Below are 25703 nucleotides of genomic sequence, written 5' to 3' on the forward strand. Positions count from 1 at the left end.
GGAATGTCAGATCCCTTAATCGGGCAGGTAGGTTAGAAAATTTAAAAAGGGAAATGGATAGGTTGAAGTTAGATATAGTGGGAATTAGTGAAGCTCGGTAGCAGGAGGAACAAGACTTTTGGTCAGGTGAATACAGGGTTATAAATACAAAATCAAATAGGGGTAATGCAGGAGTAGGTTTAATAATGAATAAAAAAATAGGAGTGAGGGTAAGCTACCACCAACCGCATTGTGAACGCATTATTGTGGCCAAGATAGACACGAAGCCCATGTCTACTACAATAGTACAAGTTTATATGCCAACTAGCTCTGCAGATGATGAAGAAATTGACGAAATGTATGATGAGATAAAAGAAATTATTCGGGTAGTGAAGGGAGACGAAAATTTATTAGTCATGGGTGACTGCAATTCGAGAGTAGGAAAAGGGAGAGAAGGAAACATAGTGGGTGGATATGGATTGGGGGAGAGAAATGAAAGAGGAAGCCGTCTGGTAGAATTTTGCACAGAGCATAACTTAATCATAGCTAACACTTGGTTCAAGAATCATAAAAGAAGGTTTTATACATGGAAGAATCCTGGAAATACTAGAAGGTATCAGATAGATTATATAATGGTAAGACAGAGATTTAGGAACCAGGTTTTAAATTGTAAGACATTTCCAGGGGCAGATGTGGACTCTGACCACAATCTATTGGTTATGAACTGTAGATTAAAACTGAAGAAACTGCAAAAAGGTGGGAATTTAAGGAGATGGGACCTGGATAAACTGAAAGAACCAGAGGATGTACAGAGTTTCAGGGAGATCATAAGGGATCAATTGACAGGAATGGGGGAAAGAAATACAGTAGAAGAAGAATGGGTAGCTCTGAGGGATGAAGTAGTGAAGGCAGCAGAGGATCAAGTAGGTAAAAAGACGAGGGCTAGTAGAAATCCTTGGGTAACAGAAGAAATATTGAATTTAACTGATGAAACGAGAAAATATAAAATCGCAGTAAATGAAGCAGGCAAAAGGGAATACAAACGTCTCAAAAATGTGATCGACAGGAAGTTGCAAAATGGCTAAGCACGGATGGCTAGAGGACAAATGTAAGGATGTAGAGGCTTATCTCACTATGGGTAAAATATAAGGAAATTGCAGACCTTTGGAGAAAAGAGAACCACTTGTATGAATATCAAGACCTCAGATGGAAACCCAGTTCTAAGCAAAGAGTGGAAAGCAGAAAGGTGGAAGGAGTATGTAGAGGGTGTATACAAGGGCGATGTACTTGGGGACAATATTATGGAAATGGAAGAGGATGTAGATGAAGATGAAATGGGAGATACGATACTGCGTGAAGAGTTTGACAGAGCACTGAAAGACCTGAGTCGAAACAAGGCCCCGGGAGTAGACAACATTCCTTAGAACTACTGACGGCCTTGGGAGAGCCAGTCCTGACAAAACTCTACCATCTGGTGAGCAAGATGTATGAGACAGGCGGAATACCCTCAGACTTCAAGAAGAATATAATAATTCCAATCCCAAAGAAATCAGGTGTTGACAGATGTGAAAATTACCGAACTATCAGTTTAATAAGTCACAGATGCAAAATACTAACGCGAATTCTTTACAGACGAATGGAAAAACTGGTAGAGGCCGACGTCGGCGAAGATCAGTTTGGATTCCGCAGAAATGTTGGAACACCTGAGGCAATACTGACCCTACGACTTATCTTAGAAAATAGATTAAGGAAAGGCAAACCTAAATTTCTAGCATTTGTGGACTTAGAGAAAGCTTTTGACAATGTTGACTGGAATACTCTCTTTCAAATTCTGAAGGTAGCAGGGGTAAAATACAGGGAGCGAAAGGCTATTTACAATTTGTACAGAAGCCAGACGGCAGTTATAAGAGTCGAGGGGCATGAAAGGGAAGCAGCGGTTAGGAAGGGAGTGAGACAGGGTTGTAGCCTGTCCCCGATGTTATTCAATCTGTATATTGAGCAAGCAGTAAAGGAAACAAAAGAAAAATTCGGAGTAGGTATTAAAGTCCATGGAGAAGAAATAATAACGTTGAGGTTCGCCGATGACATTGTAATTCTGTCAGAGACAGCAAAGGACTTGGATGAGCAGTTGAACGGAATGGGCAGTTTCTTGAAAGGAGGATGTAAGATGAACATCAACAAAAACAAAACGAGGATAATGGAATGTAGTCGAATTAAGTCGGGTGATGCTGAGGGAATTAGATTAGGAAATGAGACACTAAATGTAGTAAAGAGGTTTTGCTATTTGGGGAACAAAATAACTGATGATGGTCGAAGTAGAGAGGATATAAAATGTAGACTGGCAATGGCAAGGAAAGCGTTTCTGAAGAAGAGAAATTTGTTAACATGGAGTATAGATTTATGTGTCAGGAAGTCGTTTGTGAAAGTATTTGCATGGAGTGTAGCCATGTATGGAAGTGAAACGTGGACGATAAATAATTTGGACAAGAAGAGAATAGAAGCTTTCGAAATGTGGTGCTACAGAAGAACGCTGAAGATTAGATGGGTAGATCACATAACTAATGAGGAGGTATTGAATAGAATTGGGGAGAAGAGGAGTTTGTGGCACAACTTCACAAGAAGAAGGGACCGGTTGGTAGGACATGTTCTGAGGCATCAAGGGATCTCAAATTTAGCATTGGAGGGCAGCGTGGAGGGTAAAAATCGTAGAGGGAGACCAAGAGATGAATACACTAAGCAAATCCAGGAGGATGTAGGTTGCAGTAGGTACTGGGAGATGAAGAAGCTTGCACAGGATAGGGTAGCATGGAGAGCTGCATCAAACCAGTCTCAGGACTGAAGACAACAAGTGCAGCAGTCTGTGGCAGCCAGAAATTTCAGACCTAGTACAGAAGATAGCAGCCATAAATGTCGAACCCATACGTCAGAATGTAACAGATAATGCTGAAGAGATGTGTCAATTCTTATGTCAAATCCCCGCCAACAGTCGAACGCGGCATGAAGAATGGACACGGCTAACTCGGACATAGGTCGCAGCCGTCAAACGACAACCTAGCCACCGACCAAAGCAGGTAAAACCAACTTCTTCGCTACTTAAAACGCCTCACAGACGAACAGGTATTTAGGGGATGGAAGCCAACACGCCAGTATGTTTCCGCTGTGGACGCCTGGACACGTTGTACGCTACTACAGAGAAAGACGACGAGTCTTCGACGACTATCACAGCCCAAGACATCAACCATCACACCAGTCCTTTTCACGCCAGTCAGCTGCAGACAATTATAGTAGACCTGTGTGACGAAGCCGCTCCCTGAACGAGGTCGCTCCCCAACGCGCCGTAGTCGTTCCTCGTCGCCGTGAAGAGATTTCATCCGCTTGCCTGGCCGCCGAATTCAGGAAATCTAAGTGAGGCGACCAACTATGGAGGCGACGTCACCAAAATCCTCCATGGAAGACAGTCGCCAAAATGTCAGGAACTCTCGCTGACGACACCACCGACCGTCAGCCTGTCCGGACACTAGTCGAACGCATCCATGAAAACTGCGCCCAGTGATATTTGCACCCAACCAGAAATACGTGAAATACCTTCTCCCTTTGTGTCACCGCTTACCCTTGCGTCTGGACCGTCGTAATTGCTCTGAACTACCTGCTTCCTAGACACAGCCAAACTGTGATGGACCTCCTCTACCACAGTAGCCTATTGTCTGAAGAAACCAGCCTTCGTATCGCTCTCGGTGTCCTAGAGTTAACATCGTGCGACTTGTGTATTTCTATCGCAATAGTTCCGATATGGAATTTCAATGACCAGTCACGGTAAGCTCTGTTGCCACTACGAAGGTTTTTCTTACATAGGAAGAGAACGAAAACAGATGCGACTGTGGCGTGGCGCTGTTCAAGACAGAAAGTAAACCTTTGCCGAGGAGTGCTTAAAACTAAGGATTCGACGGTGCTTTTTCACTCGAGCATCAGTTTGGAGCTCCGGACGACGCTTGATTGAATGTAAGGAAGACTTGAACCAAGGGCACAAGAGGAAGAGACTTCTATTTCTCAAATATATTCACAGTAGGTGGGTTGCCTGCATATCGAGGGTATGATTTTGTCATGTTTAAGTGCTGTAGCAAACAGTTTTCGCAAGTATACATCATTTACGCCGACTTTGGGAGTACATATAACGTCGCGAACATATATCCAGTTGTCTTTTCATAATTGCCCGATAAAAGAAGAGAGACATACATCCGTCTTTTCCGAAATTTGGCGGAAAATATTTCGAATCAGCGGTGAGTTCTGCGATTGAAGTTGTACTACCGGCAGCCGAAGTGCGTGGATGTTATTCCCACATGAAAATGGCTCTCTGGAGGAAAGTGAAAGATCTAGAACTTACTCATGAATACATCCAATATATTACTCTGGTTCATAGTGACGTTTACGCAGAGGCGTAGCTTGGTACTTTGGTACCCAGTGCAGATTTAATTTGTCAGACCCAGCTCCCCTCATCCCCCCCCCCCCCCCACCACCCCAAATTGCCAACCTCGCAGAAACATAAAGTGCAACTTTCGTTTGTAGGATTTTTTTCATATGCATCATTATGTAACCAAAGTATTATGTTAATTACTTCGCAAACAGTTTTTTATACATGAAAACGAATAAGTAAAGCGCATTAAAAACAAACGCAGTTAATTGATTATTAAGAAAGCAGAACGAGTAACCAAAGATATCCTTAGTGACTGGTGACCATCACGTAACTTAGAATTTCTTCATTCTTTTTAGACAGCAAATTCTGAAATTGCCTCATCAATATTGATACCTCTATCTAGCCCATTTTTTATTGACTAAGTGCTAAATTCGACACTTTTGCCTTATTCATAGGGGACTCAAGGTAATTAATTAATTAATTTAACTTCTGAAAAAAAAAGAATTCTCTTACGTAACACCATCGATTCACACGAGGTTAAGAAAAATCTTAGCGCCAAAATAAATTTGGTAACAGTTCCAAAGAAAATCCTCCTAGTCGCGAAATTTGTGCAAGGAAACTCATAATAATTGTCAACTGAATTTTTTATAACAGTGGGAAGTTTCGTTTTTGAAGTTTTAATCAAATGACTAGGATCTGAAACAGCGTCTGATACACGTTCCATGGTGTTGCAACGTGTACTGATTTCTTGTGCACTCTTTACATTGACCTTCTCAATTCGCAGAGTTCTATGTAGTACGGCTTGAAAACGCAAGCCCGAAAACCTCCAGGTAGTGTCCCTCAGCTCTTCTACCGGCCGGGTAAGGGGACTAGTGGACCATTCCTACGCCCTTTCTGGGCGCAAATTTCACTGGGCGCAAATTTCAGTGGGTGCAGTTTTCAGTGCACCTGTCGACCAAGGGGCTTATTTTTCCGTAATGTCGAATGCTTATCGCCTTCACCTAGAGGACACTATGTTCCATAATACGAATGATTTCGCTGAAAGTCGCAAATGGGAAATACGTCCAGCGCACAGGAACATGTACTTCACGAGTAACTATCAGTAAGAAAACACAGCCCAACGAATTTAATCTTTTAACAGAATGAAGTCATGATCTTAGTCTTGGATGGGATTTCACAATGACATCACAAGCTGTCATAGACTGTAGGAGTTACAGACTGACGAAGCTATTCCAACAATCACGCATAACAAAGACTGCTCTTGGCGGTTGTTTGCCCTTGAAGATGTTATTATCCCACTGTCTTGAATGAGACGAGTCTCAGTCGTAAGTCTAGATGCTCAGTTAATTTGTGGATCTTGTTCCGGCTGAAAAAATGTACTCAGGATCACATAGGAAATCGAAAAACCGGCGATGATCGAATTGTAATGAGCAGGCACAACTCATCCCTAAAGGCATGTGCGTAGGAACAGCGGAACCAATCCAGTAAGGGCCGATTAGTACCCCGCAATCACTACAGACAATGCAGGGAGGAAGCTACTATTGAATTGCCAATAGAATCTGTCCTGGCGGAGGAACAACGTCGGCGATTGTTAGCCATTCTGCTTCAGCTTTTGGATGCTTTCAGATCGGGAGTGTTGAAAAGACAGACCGAGCTGCCCATGTTAAAACATCGTATCAACACTAAGGATCTTCTACCTGCACTGTGCAACACAATTAAATTATCACTATTTTGAAACGCTGTAATTGTCTCCCACTGCGACGTAGAAGTTTGAAACCTGGTTGAAAGGTGGCTGCAACATTCCTCTGTAGTGATGATGATGATGATGATGCTGTTTGGTTTGTGGGGCGCTCAACTGCGCAGTTATCAGCGCCCGTATAATTTCCCAACCTTTGCTCAGTCCAGCCTCGCCACTTTCAGGATTGATGATGAAATGATGAGGACAACACAAACACCCAGTCATCTCGAGGCAGGTGAAAAGCCCTGACGCCGCCGGGAATCGAACCCGGGACCCCGTGCTCGGGAAGAGCGAACGCGACCGCAAGACAACGAGCAGCGGACTCCTCTGTAGTGGTGCAAACGCATGGAGCCCTGTGACGTCACCGTTTCAACCATGGAGTCTACACATGCGAAGAAAAGGCCAGAGCTCAGAAGTTCATGTGATGTGTAAGGTGGATTAGTGCTGTCACTTTGGCACCGAATTTCATCACAATTCTCTCCAGCGCCACCATGGAGGCGTCGCACAATGGGAAGGTCGTCACATCTCGTCTTACATCCATTTCAACCTTTCTTTTGACACCTTTGCGATGGAGGTCAGAACAACGACGCCTAGCGTTGAAATCACGCAGTTTTCTTATGGGTGACAGAGGAAAAGATTTCAGACAACCACCGTTCAGAATCAACACGAAAAGGCCCTAAGGGGTACATAAATGGCGTCAATGGAACCACCTCTTTCTTTAGGGCGTTGATTCTCACACATTTTGCTGTCTAAAACGATAGTTCGCAATGCGATGAACAACAGTACGACGCTGTTGACAACATTTGAAAGTGATCACAGCCCTCTGGAGTGCAGTGCGACCGCAGTTTTTGCTCTAGTGTACAGGGTAGAACCATTAGGAACCATTCAAAACCATTCGACGAAGTCTGAAAGCGATCCGAAGCAGCAAAGAGTGCTTACGCTTTTTCAGCCCTCCTGCTTCGCGGCCTCCCGTGACGTGATCACGGAGGGTTGCGGCATTGACACATGCATGAATAAAACGGCATGGGGTCCCTCTAGCTCCCTCCAGTTCGGCAACATTCTCGGTGCCACCCTCCTGCCTTTGTTGAGCAGTTTAAAATGTGTCTGTGTGGAGACAAACCGTGACTGAGTCCTAGGTGCTTGCAGATAGACAACCCCTTGACAGCTCTCCCATTCCACATCCCTACTGTCAGATGCAACAACAGCAGTGTTTATTTTTCCCTCCTTTACATAGGCTTCTTTAAGTACCAATTTTCTGAGGTAAAGAAGTACTATACTGAGGAAAAAGTTTCTGATAATTTAAAAAAAAAATTAAAAACACAAACTACAGAAGTCATGAAAATGGTGCAAAAACATTTTTCACCATTTCATTTGTTATTGGCATTTGAGATTGTTCTATGGTTCAAATGGTTCAAAGCACTATGGGACTTAACATCTATGGTCATCAGTCCCCTAGAACTTAGAACTACTTAAACCTAACTAACCTAAGGACAGAACACAACACCCAGCCATCACGAGGCAGAGAAAATCCCTGACCCCGCCGGGAATCGAACCCGGGAACCCGGGCGTGGGAAGCGAGAACGCTACCGCACGACCACGAGATGCGGGCGATTGTTCTATGACTGCTTTCTATTTCCAATATTCAATATAATGGTGCAGATAACAATTTCTGCATTCATCTAGCGAGTAAACCTATTCATTTCTTTGCACTATTTTTTTTTTTTTGGAAAGGAACTAATGTTTGAAGAACACTTGTAAACTGTAGGTTGTATAAAACTCGATGGGAATGATGGACAGCCATTCTCTATTTTCAACATGTTTTCCTCTCGCTGTTAGATGTGTATTTTGTGCTACAAATGTTTTAATACTACTGCTGTTGCTCTGAAAGACAAAGTGCGAAAAAACAGAGATAGTTGGTGTATACTTTATTTTCATTTCCTTTAAAAAAGCAACGTAAATAGTAAAGATTTAAGTATCATAGAAGTAAATGTTAATAAAATGAGACAGAATACAACATTAGCATTTCGTGAGTATGGTACAACGTAACTAGAGATACACCATGCAGCTAAATGTCTCCAGAAACATACTGCTGTTAGTTTCAAAGCCATTTATGGAGTTTAATGTATTTAGGATCTCTTGCTATTGTTACAGCGTTTGAAGTTGAGAGAATTCCTGTCAGTTCTGATACACTAAGGGTAGAATTTATTCCCACGATCTCTGAACCATGGCGAATCGGTGTTGTTGAATTTTATGGCATATACAGGGTGAGTCACGTAAGACGCAACACTCGTTTTATTCGTGACCGGTTCCAGATATCCAAACGAGATTTTCCGCTGTTGTTAGTACGCTGAAAGGGCACGCACTTTTGTACTCTTAACTCTTGTATCGAAAGAGATATTGAAGCAACTATGACTTTTTAAACAGAATGACAATTTTTTTTAACCGGCCTCCGAAAACGCCTGAAAAAGTGAATACATTGATATAATTCTTGTTACTTTTGAGTTCAGACTCTTCACAAAAGAATCCGAGAGTGTTTCTTGAGCGCACTGCAGAACTAGCAGGAATTGTGTGAGCTATCCGCAGGTCTGTTTTGCTTCAACGCTGCCTGCAGACATGCACACCAATGAGGAGACGTTAAACGTGCTACCGTCATACGGCGAATGTCAAAGAAATGATGTCGAAATAGTACGGCGGTATAGGGATGTGTGTCCTGATCGCCACTGTCCGTTGCACCAGCCACTTGAACAAATTCTTAGATCACTATTACGAACAGACAACACTTTCAATTGGCTTTCGGAACGTTGCCATACAGCCGTCTCAGCACTGGAAATGTCATACCACAGTTTGGTTTGACAATTCAGTGTATGCGTTAGTTTAGGTCGTACCATGGTACGAAGTGTCCGCAGCTCGTGGTCTTGCGGTAGCGTTCTCGCTTCCTGCGCACGGGGTCCCGAGTCCGATTCCCGGCGGGGTCAGGGATTTTCCCTGCCTCGAGATGGCAGGGTGTTTTTGTGTTGTCTTTATCATCATCATTCATCCCCATTACGGTCGGAGTAAGGCAATGGCGAACCACCTCCGCTACGACCTTGCCTACGTCCATTGTAAACAAGCAGCTTCAACGTCAGAGGACGAGGATGGAAACAAAATGGTGGCGCGAGAAATACTGCCAAGGCACAGGGTGACAATTATTGAACTATATGAAATAAAATCGTCATAACATCTGAACGGTTTACGAAAGGACATTCAAACTGCGCGGTTGGCCGCGGGGCATGACGGTTGATTAGTATGCGCATGCGCACGCGATTTGTTGTTGTCGGCCCACTTTCATTTGGATGGGTTCGTCAATAAGTAAAATTGGCGCATTTGGGGGGACTGAGAATCCGCATGTCGCGATCGGGAAATCTCTTCACCCTTCAACGGGTGACTGTGTGGTGTGCAACGTCCAGTCACGGAATAATCGGTGCGATATTCCTTGATGGCACGGTGACTACCGAAAGGTACGTGGAGGTTTTGGGAGATGATTTCATGCCCATTATCCAAAATGACCCTGATTTCGACATGATTCGGTTCGTGCAAGACGGAGCTCGACCCCATCGAAGCAGGAGAGTGTTTGATGTCTTGGAGGAACGCTTTGGGGACCTCATTCTAGCTCTGGGGTACCCAGAGGACACTGGCATGGACTTCGATTGACCGCCATATTCTCCGGATCTGAACTCATGCAACCCCTTTGTATGGGGCTATATTAAAGACAAGGTGTACAGTAATAACCTTAAACTATTGCTGAGCTGAAAACAGCCAGTCATCGACAACATCCATGTTCCGACACTTTAACGACTCATGGGGAATTTCGCTTTTTTCTGCGCCACTCATCACCAATGATGGCAGTCACATCAAACATGTCATAACCTAAATCCGGATACCTGTAGTGACGTTTACATGTTGAATAAAGTGTGTTCAGGCAGTAGTTTGTAACTAATTTACTTTTTTTCATATAGTTCAATAATTGTCATCCCCTATGTGGAATCAGCCGGACGAGTGTCATTTCCATCTTGTATCGACATAAATTCCATCCTCGTCATCTGTTACAAAATCAGGCACTCGGAGGACGTGATTTCGAACGTCGTGTAGAATTTTATAGGTTTACTCTGCAGTGCTACATTTTTCAAACCTGTGCTATTTACCAACGAAGCAACGCTTACTAACCACGGTTATGTGAATTTAGATAACATGCACTACTTGAAGTGGAAAATCCACTGCACCGTGACCGTAAATGTATGGTGCAGCAACATAGGAAATTCCATTGTGGGACCTTACTTCATTCCAGTGGTGTTTAATGGAAAAACATGAGAACGCATTCTTACCAACATCCTACCTGTTCTTCTAGAAGAACAGTGTACGTGGGGCAGTGTATGTGATTCCAACACGGCGGCTGCCCAGCTCACTCTTCGCGGTTGCAACGCAAATGTTGAATGATAAGTTTCCTGGGCGTTGGACAGAAGGGAATGCTGCAGTACAATGGCTGGCCATGGCCACTGATTTGATTTCTTTCTATGGGGAGCACAGAAAGATGCCGTCTATGATGAAGCCCCAACTACGCCAGGTGATATGCTCCGTCAAAGAATGCAACGACATACCATCCAACGTACTTTCAACTTTTCATTTATCTCTCGAACGGCATTTTGAAATGTGTCTTGCACTCGGTGGTAAACAATTTGAGCACATGCTTAAATATAAAACTATCTTTAGCTAAAAAAAAAATTTACTTTGCGGGTGACATGTTGGCAGACATTCTGAATAAAATGTTTAGTTCATTTGAAGTGCATCCCATATAACCACAATTTCAAGCAGCGGGTGTTTTAACTTCAAGAAACATTCAGACATTTCCAAGCAAAACCTCGAATTTGAGATAGCTTTCCTGATGCGCTAGAAGTAGCATATCCCGTAGTTCTATACATGATAATCATAGCTGATCCTGTATCTGTGTCTTGAAGGAAATGAAGTTTTATCTACTTAGCGTGGGTCTGTCTTGCTATATATAACGACGTAGCTTGGCATGAAAGATCTGCTTCGCGATGTTTCCACCGCAGTACCCAACTCTGGCAGCATTGCTTTTCAATTTCAATGCATTTCTCGGATTCTTTTGCGAAAGCTTCAAACATCGATATTAATAAGCGCTGCATCAATTTAATTTTCTCTTCAAGAGCTACTGAATGTAAATACGAAAAGTATACGATTCCACTCGCAAACAAAAAATCATAATTGTTTCAGTAACTCGGTTGATACTAGAGTTCATAGTGTTAGCCGTACAAAACATTACATGCATCTCCGCAAATCGTCATCTGCGGAAAATTCGGTTCGATATCTGGAACCGTTTGCGAAGTAAAAGGGGTATTACGTCATTCGTGACTCACCCTGTATACAGAGGGAGCACAAAAATACGGCAACACCATAGACGTTACACAGTATCATGCCTAATACGCTGGAGAAAAACCGCTGGCATTCAGAACAGCTTCCAGTTATCTCTAAATGGATAAATTAGGTCCTTCTTTGTTTTCAATAGGATCTTAACCATTCTTCCTGCAAATTAATGTTACATTCAGGTAACGACGATGGAGGATGATAGCGATAATGCACCCTTCTCTCTAAAGTTGATCACAAAGGTTCAATAACAATGAGATCTGGTGACTGTGATAGTCAGGGAAGATGTGACAATTAATCCTTGCATTCACAGAACCACTCCTTGACGATGCGAACCGTGTGAACAGATGTCGTGTCGTCTTGTTACACAGCATCACCATTGGAAAACAAATATTGTACCACAGCGTGGATCTGAACAGCCAAAACGGTCACATGATCCTTGACAGTAATGTGACCATGCAAAGTAAAGATGTGGCTCATGGAATACACCGTTATGGCTGCCCAAATCAGCACCGAACCCACGCCATTTTTTCACTCTTGGCAGCAAGCAGAGTGTGTTGTGGTCTTGGGACGGCGTGTGCCAGATGTAAACTTGGCTGGAAGTTGGAAACAGTGTGAATCAAGACCAATCCGACCACATGACTTTCTTCCATTGCAGCAAGCCAACGCCCAGCGAGACACCCACAGCTATGCGTCCGCACTCCTCGACGTTCGCAGAGCGAATGACGCTCCGTGCTGCGGCGCAGCTGGACCCCAGTAGCGGTTATCGCAACCACAACTTCCGGTCGCCACGCGCTCGCACAGCGCCAGCGCGCCTTATCAGCCCGACCGGAGACCAATTTTTCTGCAACACGGGCCTAGTAATACTAGGGCCCGTGTTGCCCGGCAGCCTCGTCCAACGGCTAAGTCCCGTTCAAGGTCACCCGCCTAGCGTGCAGCCAAGAGCGGCACGGCCACCAAAACAAAAAGTGAATAGATTTTTTAATAAAAAAAGGGAGGAAGATAAGGAAAAGAGATAAGGAAAGGACAGAACACACTTTATTGTGTATAATAAATCATACAATCACCGTTGATCTTTATTTTACAATTGCCATTGCCGACTTTCGCCCATCATACAATCAGCATTGATCTTTATTTTAAAATTGCCATTGCCGACTTTCGCCCATAAAAAGATATACTCATCAGCATTTAACTTCTTTTTATGGCAATTGATTGAAGGTCCAAATGTTTTTCGTGGACTCCATCTGCACTTTACCTGTGATGTACAAGCAGTGTTTGGAGGTAGTACCTGGTTGACACTTGCTGTTGTGTGGGGCAATCAAGCAGATTATGGTGGCCTTGAAGCATTTCCAGATGCTAACATTTTGGCTTGGAAGACATGGAGTATTGCTGAGACTACAGGACTGTTGGCTAAACAGCCATGAAGGCCCAATGCTACGGCCCGACTGCGTGTCATCCTTAGCCCCAAAGGCGCCACTGGATGCGCATATGGAGGGGCATATGGTCAGCACACCGCCCTCTCGACCGTATGTCACTTTACGAGACCGGAGCCGCTAATTATCAATCACGTAGCTCCTCAGTTGGCCTCACAAGGGCTGAGTGCATCCCGCTTGTCGACAGCGCTCGGTAGACCGGATGGTCACCCATCAAAGTGCTAGTCCAGCCCGAAAGCGCTTAACTTCGGCGATTTGCGGGAACGGGTGTTTCCACTCCGGTAAGGCCGTTGGCCCATTGCAGCATAGCCCACTTTTTATGGCTTCGGCACATGTTCACTTCCAGCTTGAGGAAGTGTCTTGTGGTGTTTTGGTGTTGACATGTTTTGCGAGTTCGATGTTCAGTTCTGCAGTGACTTCTGCAGCTATCATCCATTTATTTTTCGGCACAGTCTTCTTCAATGACTGTCTGTCACTATGACCCAGTACAGACTTTCGTCCGTGTTGTGACTTAATGGATGATATTTTCCATTTTCTTTGTATGCGATGTAAATCTTCGATGCGTTGCCTCTTCGAACACCAAACACTTCGACTGCCTTGGTTACTAAAGCACCCACCATATGAATACCAATAATTTGCCCACGTTTGAATTCATTTATCTTTGACATAGCTCACTCTCAACAACACTATTCTGATCAGAAGACAATGCACAACTGACGTGCAGGGTCAAATACAACAGCGCAACCTGCAGCCTTGACTAGCAGCTGCATTTTTGTTCAAGCATGCATTCTCGCGGTGTTTCCATATTTTTGTGCAACCTCCGCATGTTGTCGGGTGATTGTAACTTAAGTACAGCTACTCAAAGAGGTCCAGTGTCGGCTGTAATTATCGTATGGCAGAGAAACTCGGTAGACGTTCCGATGCGTTAATGCGGAACCGATTTACATCGGAAAAAATTTATAGGGTGTAGAATAATATCTGCTGCCAGTCACAATTGAAGGTGATTTTATTTAATGCACGACTGATTTAAGGTTTGGTCGTGTTCAGTGTTGGAATCACTGTTTAAATAAAAAACAAATAATGTGATGATGACTAAATAGATGTAACTGAAACAATTGGAAACTGGTAAATACATGTTTTATGATGTATTATAGTATTTACATAGAGCTGGAGTATCCATGTCGTTTCCACACTACATTCCTCACATTTTTACAAAAATATCTTGATTTTTACGCATTAACTGTAACTATACATCATGGTAAATACTGGTACTACCATGCTATGCCTCTGATACGCTATGCCTTTGACACAGCAGATGTTATTAATATTATGCCTTTGTAAAAGTGTTATGAATGTAATGTGCAAAAAATGGTTCAAAGGGCTCTGAGCACTATGGGACTCAACTGTTGAGGTCATTAGTCCCCTAGAACTTAGAACTAGTTAAACCTAACTAACCTAAGGACATCACAAACATCAATGCCCGAGGTAGGATTCGAACCTGCGACCGTAGCGGTCTTGCGGTTCCAGACTGCAGCGCCTTTAACCGCACGGCCACTTCGGCCGGCTTGTAATGTGCAAACGACATAGATGTTCCAGCTGCACGTAAGTACTATAATACTTCACAACACATGTCGGTTACCGACTTCCAGTCGTTTCAGTTAAATCTATTTAGTTTTAATCATATTATTTGTTTTTTTTTTATTCGAACAGTGATCTCCAACACTGAGCACTGAAGCATGTAATTGAATGTAAAACCACCTGAAGATGGGGATAACCCCGAAACTGATCGTATATTAAATAAAATTACTTTCTATTGTGCCTGGTAGCGGTTATTGTTCTATTCGGTACCCTATAAAGGAACAGTCGCGGAATTCAACTGCATCCATTACAGATAATGTAGTGGCGTAGCAAGACAGCCAAGCCACTCGGAGGTAGCCGAAAGGCACGCGTTAAGCTCACGCAGATTGGCGTGAGGTCTGGAACAAGGTAAAGTAATTATCCTATAAAGAAAAGAATGTAGTTCTTGGAATACTTAACTTTAATCCACAATTGGAGAACATCGCTCTTGTTTAGACATTATTACACTGAATATAAACTGGTAATGGCGCCTTGCTAGGTCGTAGCAAATGACGTAGCTGAAGGCTAAGCTAACTATCGTCTCTGCAAATGATAGCGCATTGGTCAGTGTAGCTTCGCTAGCAAAGTCGGCTGTACAACTGGGCGAGTGCTAGTAAGTCGCTCTAGACCTGCCGTGTGGCGGCGCTCGGTCTGCAATCACTGACAGTGGCGACACGCGGGTCCGACGTATACTAACGGACCGCGGCCGATTTAAAGGCTACCACCTAGCAAGTGTGGTGTCTGGCGGTGACACCACAGATAAAATTCACGGAAAAAATTTCTTTCCAGTTTTGGCCACCAGGTGGAAATCTGAGCGGTGAGTAAAAGACAGCTGTATAGAAATGTTTCCATATGCAATGGATTAAAAATGGGACGTGGGAGAAAAGATCAAACAAGTGAGAAAATCATAATGTTGGTTTTATTCTTAACCACCGCTTACACAATTTGTTCAGTATGAACATCTGAGACGTCGATGAGACGTTCCATATGTAAAACGACGCCGGCCGGTGTGGCCGAGCGGCTCTAGGCTCTTCAGTCTGGAACCGCGCGACCGCTACGGTCGCAGGTTCGAATCCTGCCTCGGGCATGGGTGTGTGTGATGTCCTTAGGTTAGTTAGGTTTAAGTCGTTCTAAGTTCTAGGGGACTGGTGACCTCAGATGTTAAGTCCCATATTGCTCAGAGCCATTTTTTGTAAAACGACGTTATCAACTGTTTCTTGCAGCAGTTCCAGTTCAATCTGAGCAACGTGCTCCTGTATACTTGCTCTCAGATGAGGCAGAGACCTAATTTGTCCCTGGTGAACGCGTTCTTTTAGATACCGCCAGAGCCAAAAGTCACCTGGATTCAGATAAGGTGATGTGCATCTGGAAAACCTCTGGAGATATCATGTTTATGGGAGGTCGCATTAAGCAGAACTTTCACTGGGCAGCCAACATGAGGTGTTATCCCATTTCGCATGAGAACAGTGGTTTCCACACAGTTGCGCTCTTCCAAAGCAGCAATCACTTGCTGGTCAAGGATGTCTCGATAATGTGCAGACGTAACGGTACACCTGAAAGGCCATCTGGGTGCATTCTCTTCAAAGAAGAACGAATCGAGAATAAAGGAGCTTGTGAATCCACTCCACACCACACAGTCACATGAGACGAATGCAATGGCTGTTGGTTTACGACACATGGTTTAACAGTACCCCAAATTCGGCAGTTCTGGATATTCACCGCACCCTGTAGTGTAAAATGTGTCTCATTACTCCATCGAATATTGCCTGGCCACATGTTGTCAACGTTGATCCCTGCCAGAAACCGAAGTACAAATTGAGAACGCTGCTGCAGATCATGAGGTTTCAGTTACTGTTCCATCAGGATCTTGTACGAGTATCACTGTAAAATAGACCGAAAAACTTTCCGTACTGTTGACCAAGGGATGGACCTCTTTCGTGACACTGCACGAGCACAAGCGCTATCTGGGACACATGCAGCATAGTCATTTACAGCAACAGCAACCTTGTCAATATTTTCCACTGGGATAGGACACGTTCCTCTTCCAAGGGCCACACCGAGCTCATCAATGTTTCCGAGTTTCATGATCATCTTCTTTAAACCATTTAATGACATGTTGCCTCTCCTCATACCTTTCAGTCGGTGGTACTCTCCCAATGCAACACTGCAACTGCTACCGTTCACATAAAACACGTTTCACTAACAGCACTCGATCTCTCTTCTCAATAGCCATACTGTTCATTCATGTTTGGCTTATCAAATGACAGCGCGGATGTTATACCGTCATACAAACAGTGTAGAGCACCAGATTTGCACCTGGTGGCCAAAATTGGAACTAATTTTTTTCCACTGTCAATCTGTTCTGGATTGTCGCATTAAAATATCTATCAAGTTTCACTGCCATACGATAATTACAGCCCACACTGGACCTCTGTCAGCAGTTGCACTTTAATTGTAACCACCCGGTATATGCTGTGTTGGCACGTGTAGTTCAAAAAAATGGTTCAAATGGCTCTGACCACTATCGGACTTAATATCTGAGGTCATCAGTCCCCTAGAACGTAGAATTAAACCTAAGGACATCACAAACATCCATTCCCGAGGCAGGATTCGAAACTGCGACCGTAGCGGTCGTGCGGTTCCAGACTGAAGCACCTAGAACCGCTCGGCCACACCGGCCGGCGGCACGTGTAGTCCATCAGTATAACAGGCCAGTGAGACTAATGGCTGAAACACTACCCTCTATGCGCCACCGTAACATAAGCCAAAACAAAAAGTTCCATAGAATGTCAACATGAACAATTTGTTGCCCGAGAAGCTCCGACAGCCGTCATTACGATTTGATGCGCTCGCTTCACCAACAGGCGGCATCCCCATCGCCTAGGAGGCGCGGCTGTCGCGTCTTCAGTCATGTGGCCGAAAATAGTCCTGGTTGTATCCTTCCACTGCGACTGTATTTAGGACGCCTCACGGCCACAGTCGGGCCAATTGAAGTCAACGCAGGATTGCGGAATCATCGGGTCTGGAGCTGACTGCTGGCAGCCAGTAGTCCACTACGAGCAACGCTCTGTAGCCTTGACGTCAACGGGCTCCAGAGCCATGACTTTTTCTTTGTGGTTGTGGATTCTGGACAGCCGTCCTAACAGTGACCTTTCTCGAACAGAACTTACTGTTAAGTTCACCGTGATAATGTTTCACTACGAACATCTAATTTTTACTTGTCAGTGATTATATGCATATCAGTCATACATGCACATCAATGCGAGATGCTTATAACAGTTTCCACAACGAAACTTTGTCTCGAAACCTGGCAGAAAATCCAAAGAGACTCTGGTCGTATGTGAAGTATGTAAGCGGCAAGAAACAAACAATGCCTTCTCTGCACGATACCAATGGAGATACCATCGAAGACAGTGCTGCCAAAGCAGAGTTACTAAACACAGCCTTCCGAAATGCCTTCACAAAAGAAGACGAAGTAAGTATTCCAGAATTCGAATCGACAACAGCTGCCAACATGTGTAACGTAGAAGCAAATATCCTCGGAGTAGTGAAGCAACTTAAATCACTTACTAAAAGCAAGTATTCTGATCCAGACTATATACCAATTAGGTTCCTTTCGGAGTATGCTGAGGCAATAGCTCCATACTTAATAATCATATACAACCGTTCGCTCGACGAAAGATCCGTACCCAAAGACTGGAAAGATGCACAGGTCACACCAATATTGAAGAAAGGTAGTAGGAGTAATCCACTAAATTACAGGCCCAAATCGTTAACGTCGGTATGCAGCAGGATTTTGGAACATACACTCCTGGAAATGGAAAAAAGAACACATTGACACCGGTGTGTCAGACCCACCATATTTGCTCCGGACACTACGAGAGGGCTGTACAAGCAATGATCACACGCACGGCACAGCGGACACACCAGGAACCGCGGTGTTGGCCGTCGAATGGCGCTAGCTGCGCAGCATTTGTGCACCGCCGCCGTCAGTGTCAGCCAGTTTGCCGTGGCATACGGAGCTCCATCGCAGTCTTTAACACTGGTAGCATGCCGCGACAGCGTGGACGTGAACCGTATGTGCAGCTGACGGACTTTGAGCGAGGGCGTATAGTGGGCCTGCGGGAGGCTGGGTGGACGTACCGCCGAATTGCTCAACACGTGGGGCGTGAGGTCTCCACAGTACATCGATGTTGTCGCCAGTGGTCGGCGGAAGGTGCACGTGCCCGTCGACCTGGGACCGGACCGCAGCGACGCACGGATGCACGCCGAGACCGTAGGATCCTACGCAGTGCCGTAGGGGACCGCACCGCCACTTCCCAGCAAATTAGGGACACTGTTGCTCCTGGGGTATCGGCGAGGACCATTCGCAACCGTCTCCATGAAGCTGGGCTACGGTCCCGCACACCGTTAGGCCGTCTTCCACTCACGCCCCGACATCGTGCAGCCCGCCTCCAGTGGTGTCGCGACAGGCGTGAATGGAGGGACGAATGGAGACGTGTCGTCTTCAGCGATGAGAGTCGCTTCTGCCTTGGTGCCAATGATGGTCGTATGCGTTTTTGGCGCCGTGCAGGTGAGCGCCACAATCAGGACTGCATACGACTGAGGCACACAGGGCCAACACCCGGCATCATGGTGTGGGGAGCGATCTCCTACACTGGCCGTACACCACTGGTGATCGTCGAGGGGACACTGAATAGTGTACGGTACTTCCAAACCGTCATCGAACCCATCGTTCTACCATTCCTAGACCGGCAAGGGAACTTGCTGTTCCAACAGGACAATGCACGTCCGCATGTATCCCGTGCCACCCAACGTGCTCTAGAAGGTGTAAGTCAACTAACCTGGCCAGCAAGATCTCCGGATCTGTCCCCCATTGAGCATGTTTGGGACTGGATGAAGCGTCGTCTCACGCGGTCTGCACGTCCAGCACGAACGCTGGTCCAACTGAGGCGCCAGGTGGAAATGGCATGGCAAGCCGTTCCACAGGACTACATCCAGCATCTCTACGATCGTCTCCATGGGAGAATAGCAGCCTGCATTGCTGCGAAAGGTGGATATACACTGTACCAGTGCCGACATTGTGCATGCTCTGTTGCCTGTGTCTATGTGCCTGTGGTTCTGTCAGTGTGATCATGTGATGTATCTGACCCCAGGAATCTGTCAATAAAGTTTCCCCTTCCTGGGACAATGAATTCACGGTGTTCTTATTTCAATTTCCAGGAGTGTATATTGTGTTCGAACATTATGAATTACCTCGAAGAAAACTGTCTATTGACACACAGTCAACATGGGTTTAGAAAACATCGTTCATTTGAAATACAAATAGCTCTTTATTCACATGAAGTGTTGAATGCTATTGACAAGGGATTTCAGATCGATTCTGTATTTCTGGAATTCCGGAAGGCTTTTGACACTGTACCACACAAGTGGCTCGTAGGGAAAATGCGTGCTTATGGAATATCGTCTCAGTTATGTGACTGGATTTGTGATTTCCTGTCAGAGAGGTCATAGTTCGTATTAATTGACGGGAAGTCATCGAGTAAAACAGAAGTTATTTCTGGCGTTCCCCAAGGTAGTGTTATAGGCCCTTTGCTGTTCCTTATCTATATAAACGATTTGGGAGACAATCTGAGCAGCCGCCTTAGGTTGTTTGCAGATGACGCTGTTGTTTATCGACTAATAAAGTCATCATAAGAACAAAACAAATTGCAAAACGATTTAGAAAAGATGTCTGAATGGTGCGAAAAGTGGTAGTTGAGCCTAAATAACGAAAAGTGTGAGGTCATCCACATGAGTGCTAAAAGGAACTCGTTAAACTTCGGTTACACGATAAATCAGTCTAATCTAAAAGCCCTAAATTCAACTAAATACCTAGGTATTACAATTACGAACAACTTAAATTGGAAGGAACACATAGAAAATGTTGTGGGGAAGGCTAGCCAAAGACCGCGTTTTATTGGCAGGACACTTAGAAAATGTAACAGACCTACTAAGGAGAGTGCCTACACCACGCTTCTCTGTCCTCTTTTAGAATCTTCCTGCGCGGTGTGGAATCCTTACCAGATAGGACTGACGGAGTACATCGAAAAAGTTCAAAGAAGGGCAGCACGTTTTGTATTATTGCGAAATACGGAAGAGAGTGTCACTGAAATGATACAGGATTTGGGCTGGACATCATTAAAAGAAAGGCGTTTTTCGTTGCGACGGAACCTTCTCACGAAATTCCAATCACCAACTTTCTCCTCCGAATGCGAAAATATTTTGTTGACACCGACCTACGTAAGGAGGAACGATCAACATGATAAAATAAGGGAAATCAGAGCTCTTACGGAAAAATATAGGTGTTCATTCTTTCCGCGAAAAATAAGAGATTGGAATAATAGAAAATTGTGAGGGTGGTTCGATGAACCCTCTGCCAGGCACTTAAATGTGATTTGCAGAGTATCCATGTAGATTTAGATATTAATAAGACGGTATGACGGTTTCCCGATTGATCCAACGAGTGGGTTCCTGTGATTTAATCAACTGCAGCCCTTGTGGTTTAATGAGAAGCGGCTTTGCTTTTGCTTAAAAAGTATTTATTGTAATTAATCTATCTCCGAGCTTTTTCTTGCGTAGTAAGCCCTTGTCAGATCACTTCCTCCGATTTCACCCCGATATGTTCGACTGACTTCAGTAGGCCAGTCCAACCAATACACCAGATTTTCTGCAAACGGAAGGCATTGGTTCTTTATCTGTGATATTGTTGAAGAAAAGCTTTGAGTCCAAACTACTGCCATACTAGGGCAGAAACTTCTTTTTTTCCTCCTCCTCAATTTAAACATTAGAATCCCGTATCTTTACCCAGTTGTTGCGTCGTGACCCCACTCATTTTCTACCTGATTATTCAACAGTTTTTAGGTTCCAGGAGTAAACTGCGACTGGCCATTACTTCTAGAGATTCTCATTCCAGATTAACTGATTGTGACATATTCTTTTATTCAGGCAGCAATTTTTCATCTGTTATTGTTACACTTCTAACCCTGTCTGCACTCATACAGCCTTTCACTCTTTTAAGAAATCTAATTTATTGTGCTTGCATTCTTCTTTTTATATCTATTTAAAGACCCAACATATGATGCTATGTATGAGCTTGGGGTCGGCTGTCTTCTTATAGAATGTTATTAATGTAGCCCTCTGTCCCTTCGTTTTAAGTTTTTGGTAATTATTAAAGATTATTTTGTTCAGTATATTGGTTGCAGTCATACGTTATTTTGCGTGACATCAATTTTAAACCATTTCTTAAATTATTTCGTTGTTAACTACAATCTTTGATCTCTTTGGTTCATATCCAATAAAGACCCTTAAATTCGTTTATTTGGAGGAAATGTCATGTCCTATTCTTCGCATACCTTACATAGGGTGTGAACACCTCACAGATGACTTGTTTCCATGTCAGCGAATAAAACTGCGTCATGTGCATACAGAAGGACGCCGAGGATGGTGATCTTGTCCTCGCATTCGTCTGTCTAAAATTTATTTTTGTGTTCTCTTAAAATGGCGACCATTTAATTTTTAGGCAAAGATAGAGAAACATAACATCCTTATTTTACTCCCCTATTAATCAGTGGCTTTTCTGAGAATTTTTCTCCCATATTTAATTTTATGCGTGTATTTTCGTACAACAAAATTCAAATGGCCTATAGCAGATCATCTCCATGATACACCAGTTTCTTATACTTTACTCTCTCGAAAGCTTTTTAGCCGTCGACAGATAAAATATGTATTTCTCAAACATTTTCTCTGACTCGTCACTTCCATAGTGTTGGAAGAACTGAGGACATTAGCTGTTAAATATAATCTTATGGAGAATAAGGACTACTTATTCCCTAATCATTTTCTCTCCATACAGCTGTATTTATTATTCTGTCTATTTGCGTCCAATGTCGAAGCTCTAAGTCTTCATCTTCAACCATTTTAGCTAGGTAAACGATGCCGTATAACACCGCAGATATATCTGTTTATTATAATTCATCATCTTCTCGAGTATTTACTACCCGACTGTCGCAAATGTAGTAGCATAAGATCAAAGGAAAAAACACAATTTATTCCGACCTAAATATGCGCCCAGTAATTGTAACACATACAATAAAATCCTGTAATAGGGAATTAAAATGCAAGCACTGGTGATATCCTATACCAATGAGTCACTAACTATTGCCACCGAGGATAACTCCGAAAGTATGATAGGAGCTGAAAAGTTTGAGGGACAAATGTTGCATGCGACAACGGGGGCCTTGATATGACGGTGGTTTTTGTTGCTAGGTGGGGTCGCTAAAAGGACAACTTTGTTTTTTTTTTTTAATGGGATGCTATAGTTTGGTACTTATTTTCTGATAGCGGCTATCGAGACGAATCCAATGATGTGTAACAGTAATGTCTTTGAAAGTCAACGAAGGTCACAAAGGTGGCATGAACTTCCATTTACAGAAGGTGTTCGAGGTGATGATCATTGGTATCAATGAAGTGCTGAAATTTTCTTATCATGGATTGAGTGGTATTCCTTATTACTTCGGCACTTACCGAAGCACATGTTCTGACAAGTCTCTCTCGCATATCTTCAGGTATAGTTGGAACGTCTTTATAAACAATGTCTTTTACCGAATCCCCACAAGAAAATATCCAGAGGCGTCAAGTCCGGCGAACGAGCCGGCCACGACACATCTCCTCTGCGTCCAATCCACCGATTTGGGAATTGTCTCTACAACTCATTTCTAGCCATCAGCGAAAAATGTGCCGGACACCCATAGTGTTGATACCACATTCTGTTCCTTGTTCCTAAAGGTATTTCTTCCAATAACAGACCTAATGTTTCTTGCAGGAATGTGGTGTACTTCCTACCATAAAGATTACCTTCGGTGAAATAGGGGCTTATAATTCTGTCATCCAGAATCCCACACCATACATTCACCGACCACGGTTTTTGGTGTGCAACTTGCTGCAGCCAACATGGATTTTCGGTTGCCCGATAGTGCATGTTATGCAAATTAACATTTCCATGGTTCGTGAATGCAGTCTCCTCAGTGAATAAAATCAAATTAACAAATATGTCATTCCTCTGCATCTGAAGTTGCATCGACAGCATTCAATGCGACGCATACAATCCGTACCAGTTAATTCTTCGTGGAGACTGATATGGTAAGGATGATATTTATGGCGATGCAGAACACGAACAACACTACTCCGGGTCATGCCTTGCGATTTGACGCGAACTAACAGAAACATATCGAAGCACAGTGGCAAGAGTACCAATTTCCGTTTCCTCGTTAGTAACTTTCCTTTGCCAGATATGTTTCCGATGCGTTAAATATCCAGTTGTTCTCAGTTTATCACACATATTTAAATGTACGACGTGCATGGGGAGCACGTTGAGAACATCTTTCAGCATATAAGTTTCTAGCTCTCACTGAATTTCGTTGGCATTCTCCGTAAATGAGAAGCATATCGACTTGTTCTTCGAAGGAATTCATCATTCACATTCGCTTGAGTCTATGATACTAGTCTTACCGTTCCTGTTAGTGCTGTATTGCGAAACCCGTCGAATGGTGTTTACAAGTCAGTGGCACGTTAGATGGATAAGCCATATTCGACGAATATTTACCATTTTCACGATATACGAGAGAGAATTGTCAGACCATGTGCTTCGATAAATGCCGAAGTGATAAGGAATACCACTCAATCCAGGATAAGAAGATTGCAGCACTGCACTGATACCAATGGTCATCACTTCGAACACCTTCTGTAAATGGATGTTCATGCCACCTTTTTGACCTTCGTTGATCTTCAAAAACCTTACTGTAACACTTCATTGGATTCATCTCGAGAGCAGCTATCAGAAAATAAGTACCAAACTGTAGCATCCTATTTAAAAAAAAAAACAAAGTTGATCTTCATATCTCTTAAGCGACCCCACCTAGCAACAAAAGACCAACGTCATATTATGGCTCCCGTTGTCCCATGCAACATTTGTCCCACAAACTTTTCAGCTCCTAGGTGGCAATCGTTAGTGACTCACACTGTATAACGATATCGGAAAATTACTTAGGGATTAGTGACATTTAATACTTTAAAAATTACAAACAGGCATTTTTTTTCAAAATGTATGCATAAATAAATACACAAACACATGCAGCGGCTACCGAACAATACTGGAGTTTATAATAACGAATATAACTGAAATATTACCCACCTATAGGATTCCGGACAACTGTAAAGAAAAGAAGTCTGTCTTAAGAATGTTAACTAAAGAAACAGACTAATAAAAAGACACCAAAGATGAGAAACGTACACACATTCTAACGCTGCGCAACTAATTGCAAATACTCTTACTCTTCGACTATGTACTACGTCCTACAGATAGCGTAATCATCAGTCTACTATCAAGCCAATACTGCAAGACTTTAGTGATAAACATAACAATGGGCGGTCGATACATAGAGACTTTTTGTTCCAATTTACATGTGACTTAGACACTTTATCATATAATGTATACTTTTGTTGCTGTGACATGGGCTCTTTATCTTATATGGTATATTTTTGTAGCTACATTTCAACGTTTCCTGTGGTCTCGTTAAGGGCCACTGAATCCATATAAAATTACGATAGCGCACTCTCAAGCAGCTTGTAAGCCACTAACATATAGGTAGGGAATACGCAACGCTAACTGATTTGAGACTTCACCGAAACCATAGTATGAATTTCATAAAACAATGACAGCATTTTCTGTCACTTGTTAAGTTGCCTAAAGCTCTCCGTAACATAGTGAAAGAGTGTGTAACAGTTTTCTTGGTTTAGTTTTGCTTCTTGTGGAGGATTCACGTGGAGGCTAGTTGCTTCCTTAATTAGGTCAACCAGTATTCTTCTCAGCCGTTTTCTGTTCCTTTCCCTATTAACAGCTGCGAGAGTAAGACACTCCTGTAGGGGACATTTTCTGTGCGTAATTTGGTCAAAATACTTTTACTTACGCCCCAAAACTCAACCTCCTATTAGGCTATCGTGATTCGTATCTTAGTTATTGTGGTCTTTAGTCCGAAGACTCGTTTCTTGCAGGTCTCCCTGATATTCT

General features: G+C 43.5%; 1 protein-coding gene across 3 annotated transcripts in view; it reads right to left on the reverse strand.

Annotated features, from left to right (window-relative positions):
- The window catches only part of LOC126248201 (retinol dehydrogenase 13-like), a 199242-nt gene that overhangs the window by 23788 nt on the left and 149751 nt on the right, over nt 1-25703 (reverse strand). For 2 of the 3 annotated variants that reach the window (XM_049948999.1, XM_049949000.1), the window contains exon 6: nt 24828-24845. The exons of the other annotated variant lie outside the window; for it this stretch is intronic. In XM_049948999.1, coding sequence (XP_049804956.1) covers nt 24828-24845 — 18 coding nt within the window. The remainder of the gene's footprint in view (nt 1-24827; nt 24846-25703) is intronic. 3 annotated transcript variants of the gene reach the window in all.

The sequence above is a fragment of the Schistocerca nitens genome, chromosome 3, assembly GCF_023898315.1.
Source record: "Schistocerca nitens isolate TAMUIC-IGC-003100 chromosome 3, iqSchNite1.1, whole genome shotgun sequence".
Classification (NCBI taxonomy): domain Eukaryota; kingdom Metazoa; phylum Arthropoda; class Insecta; order Orthoptera; family Acrididae; genus Schistocerca; species Schistocerca nitens.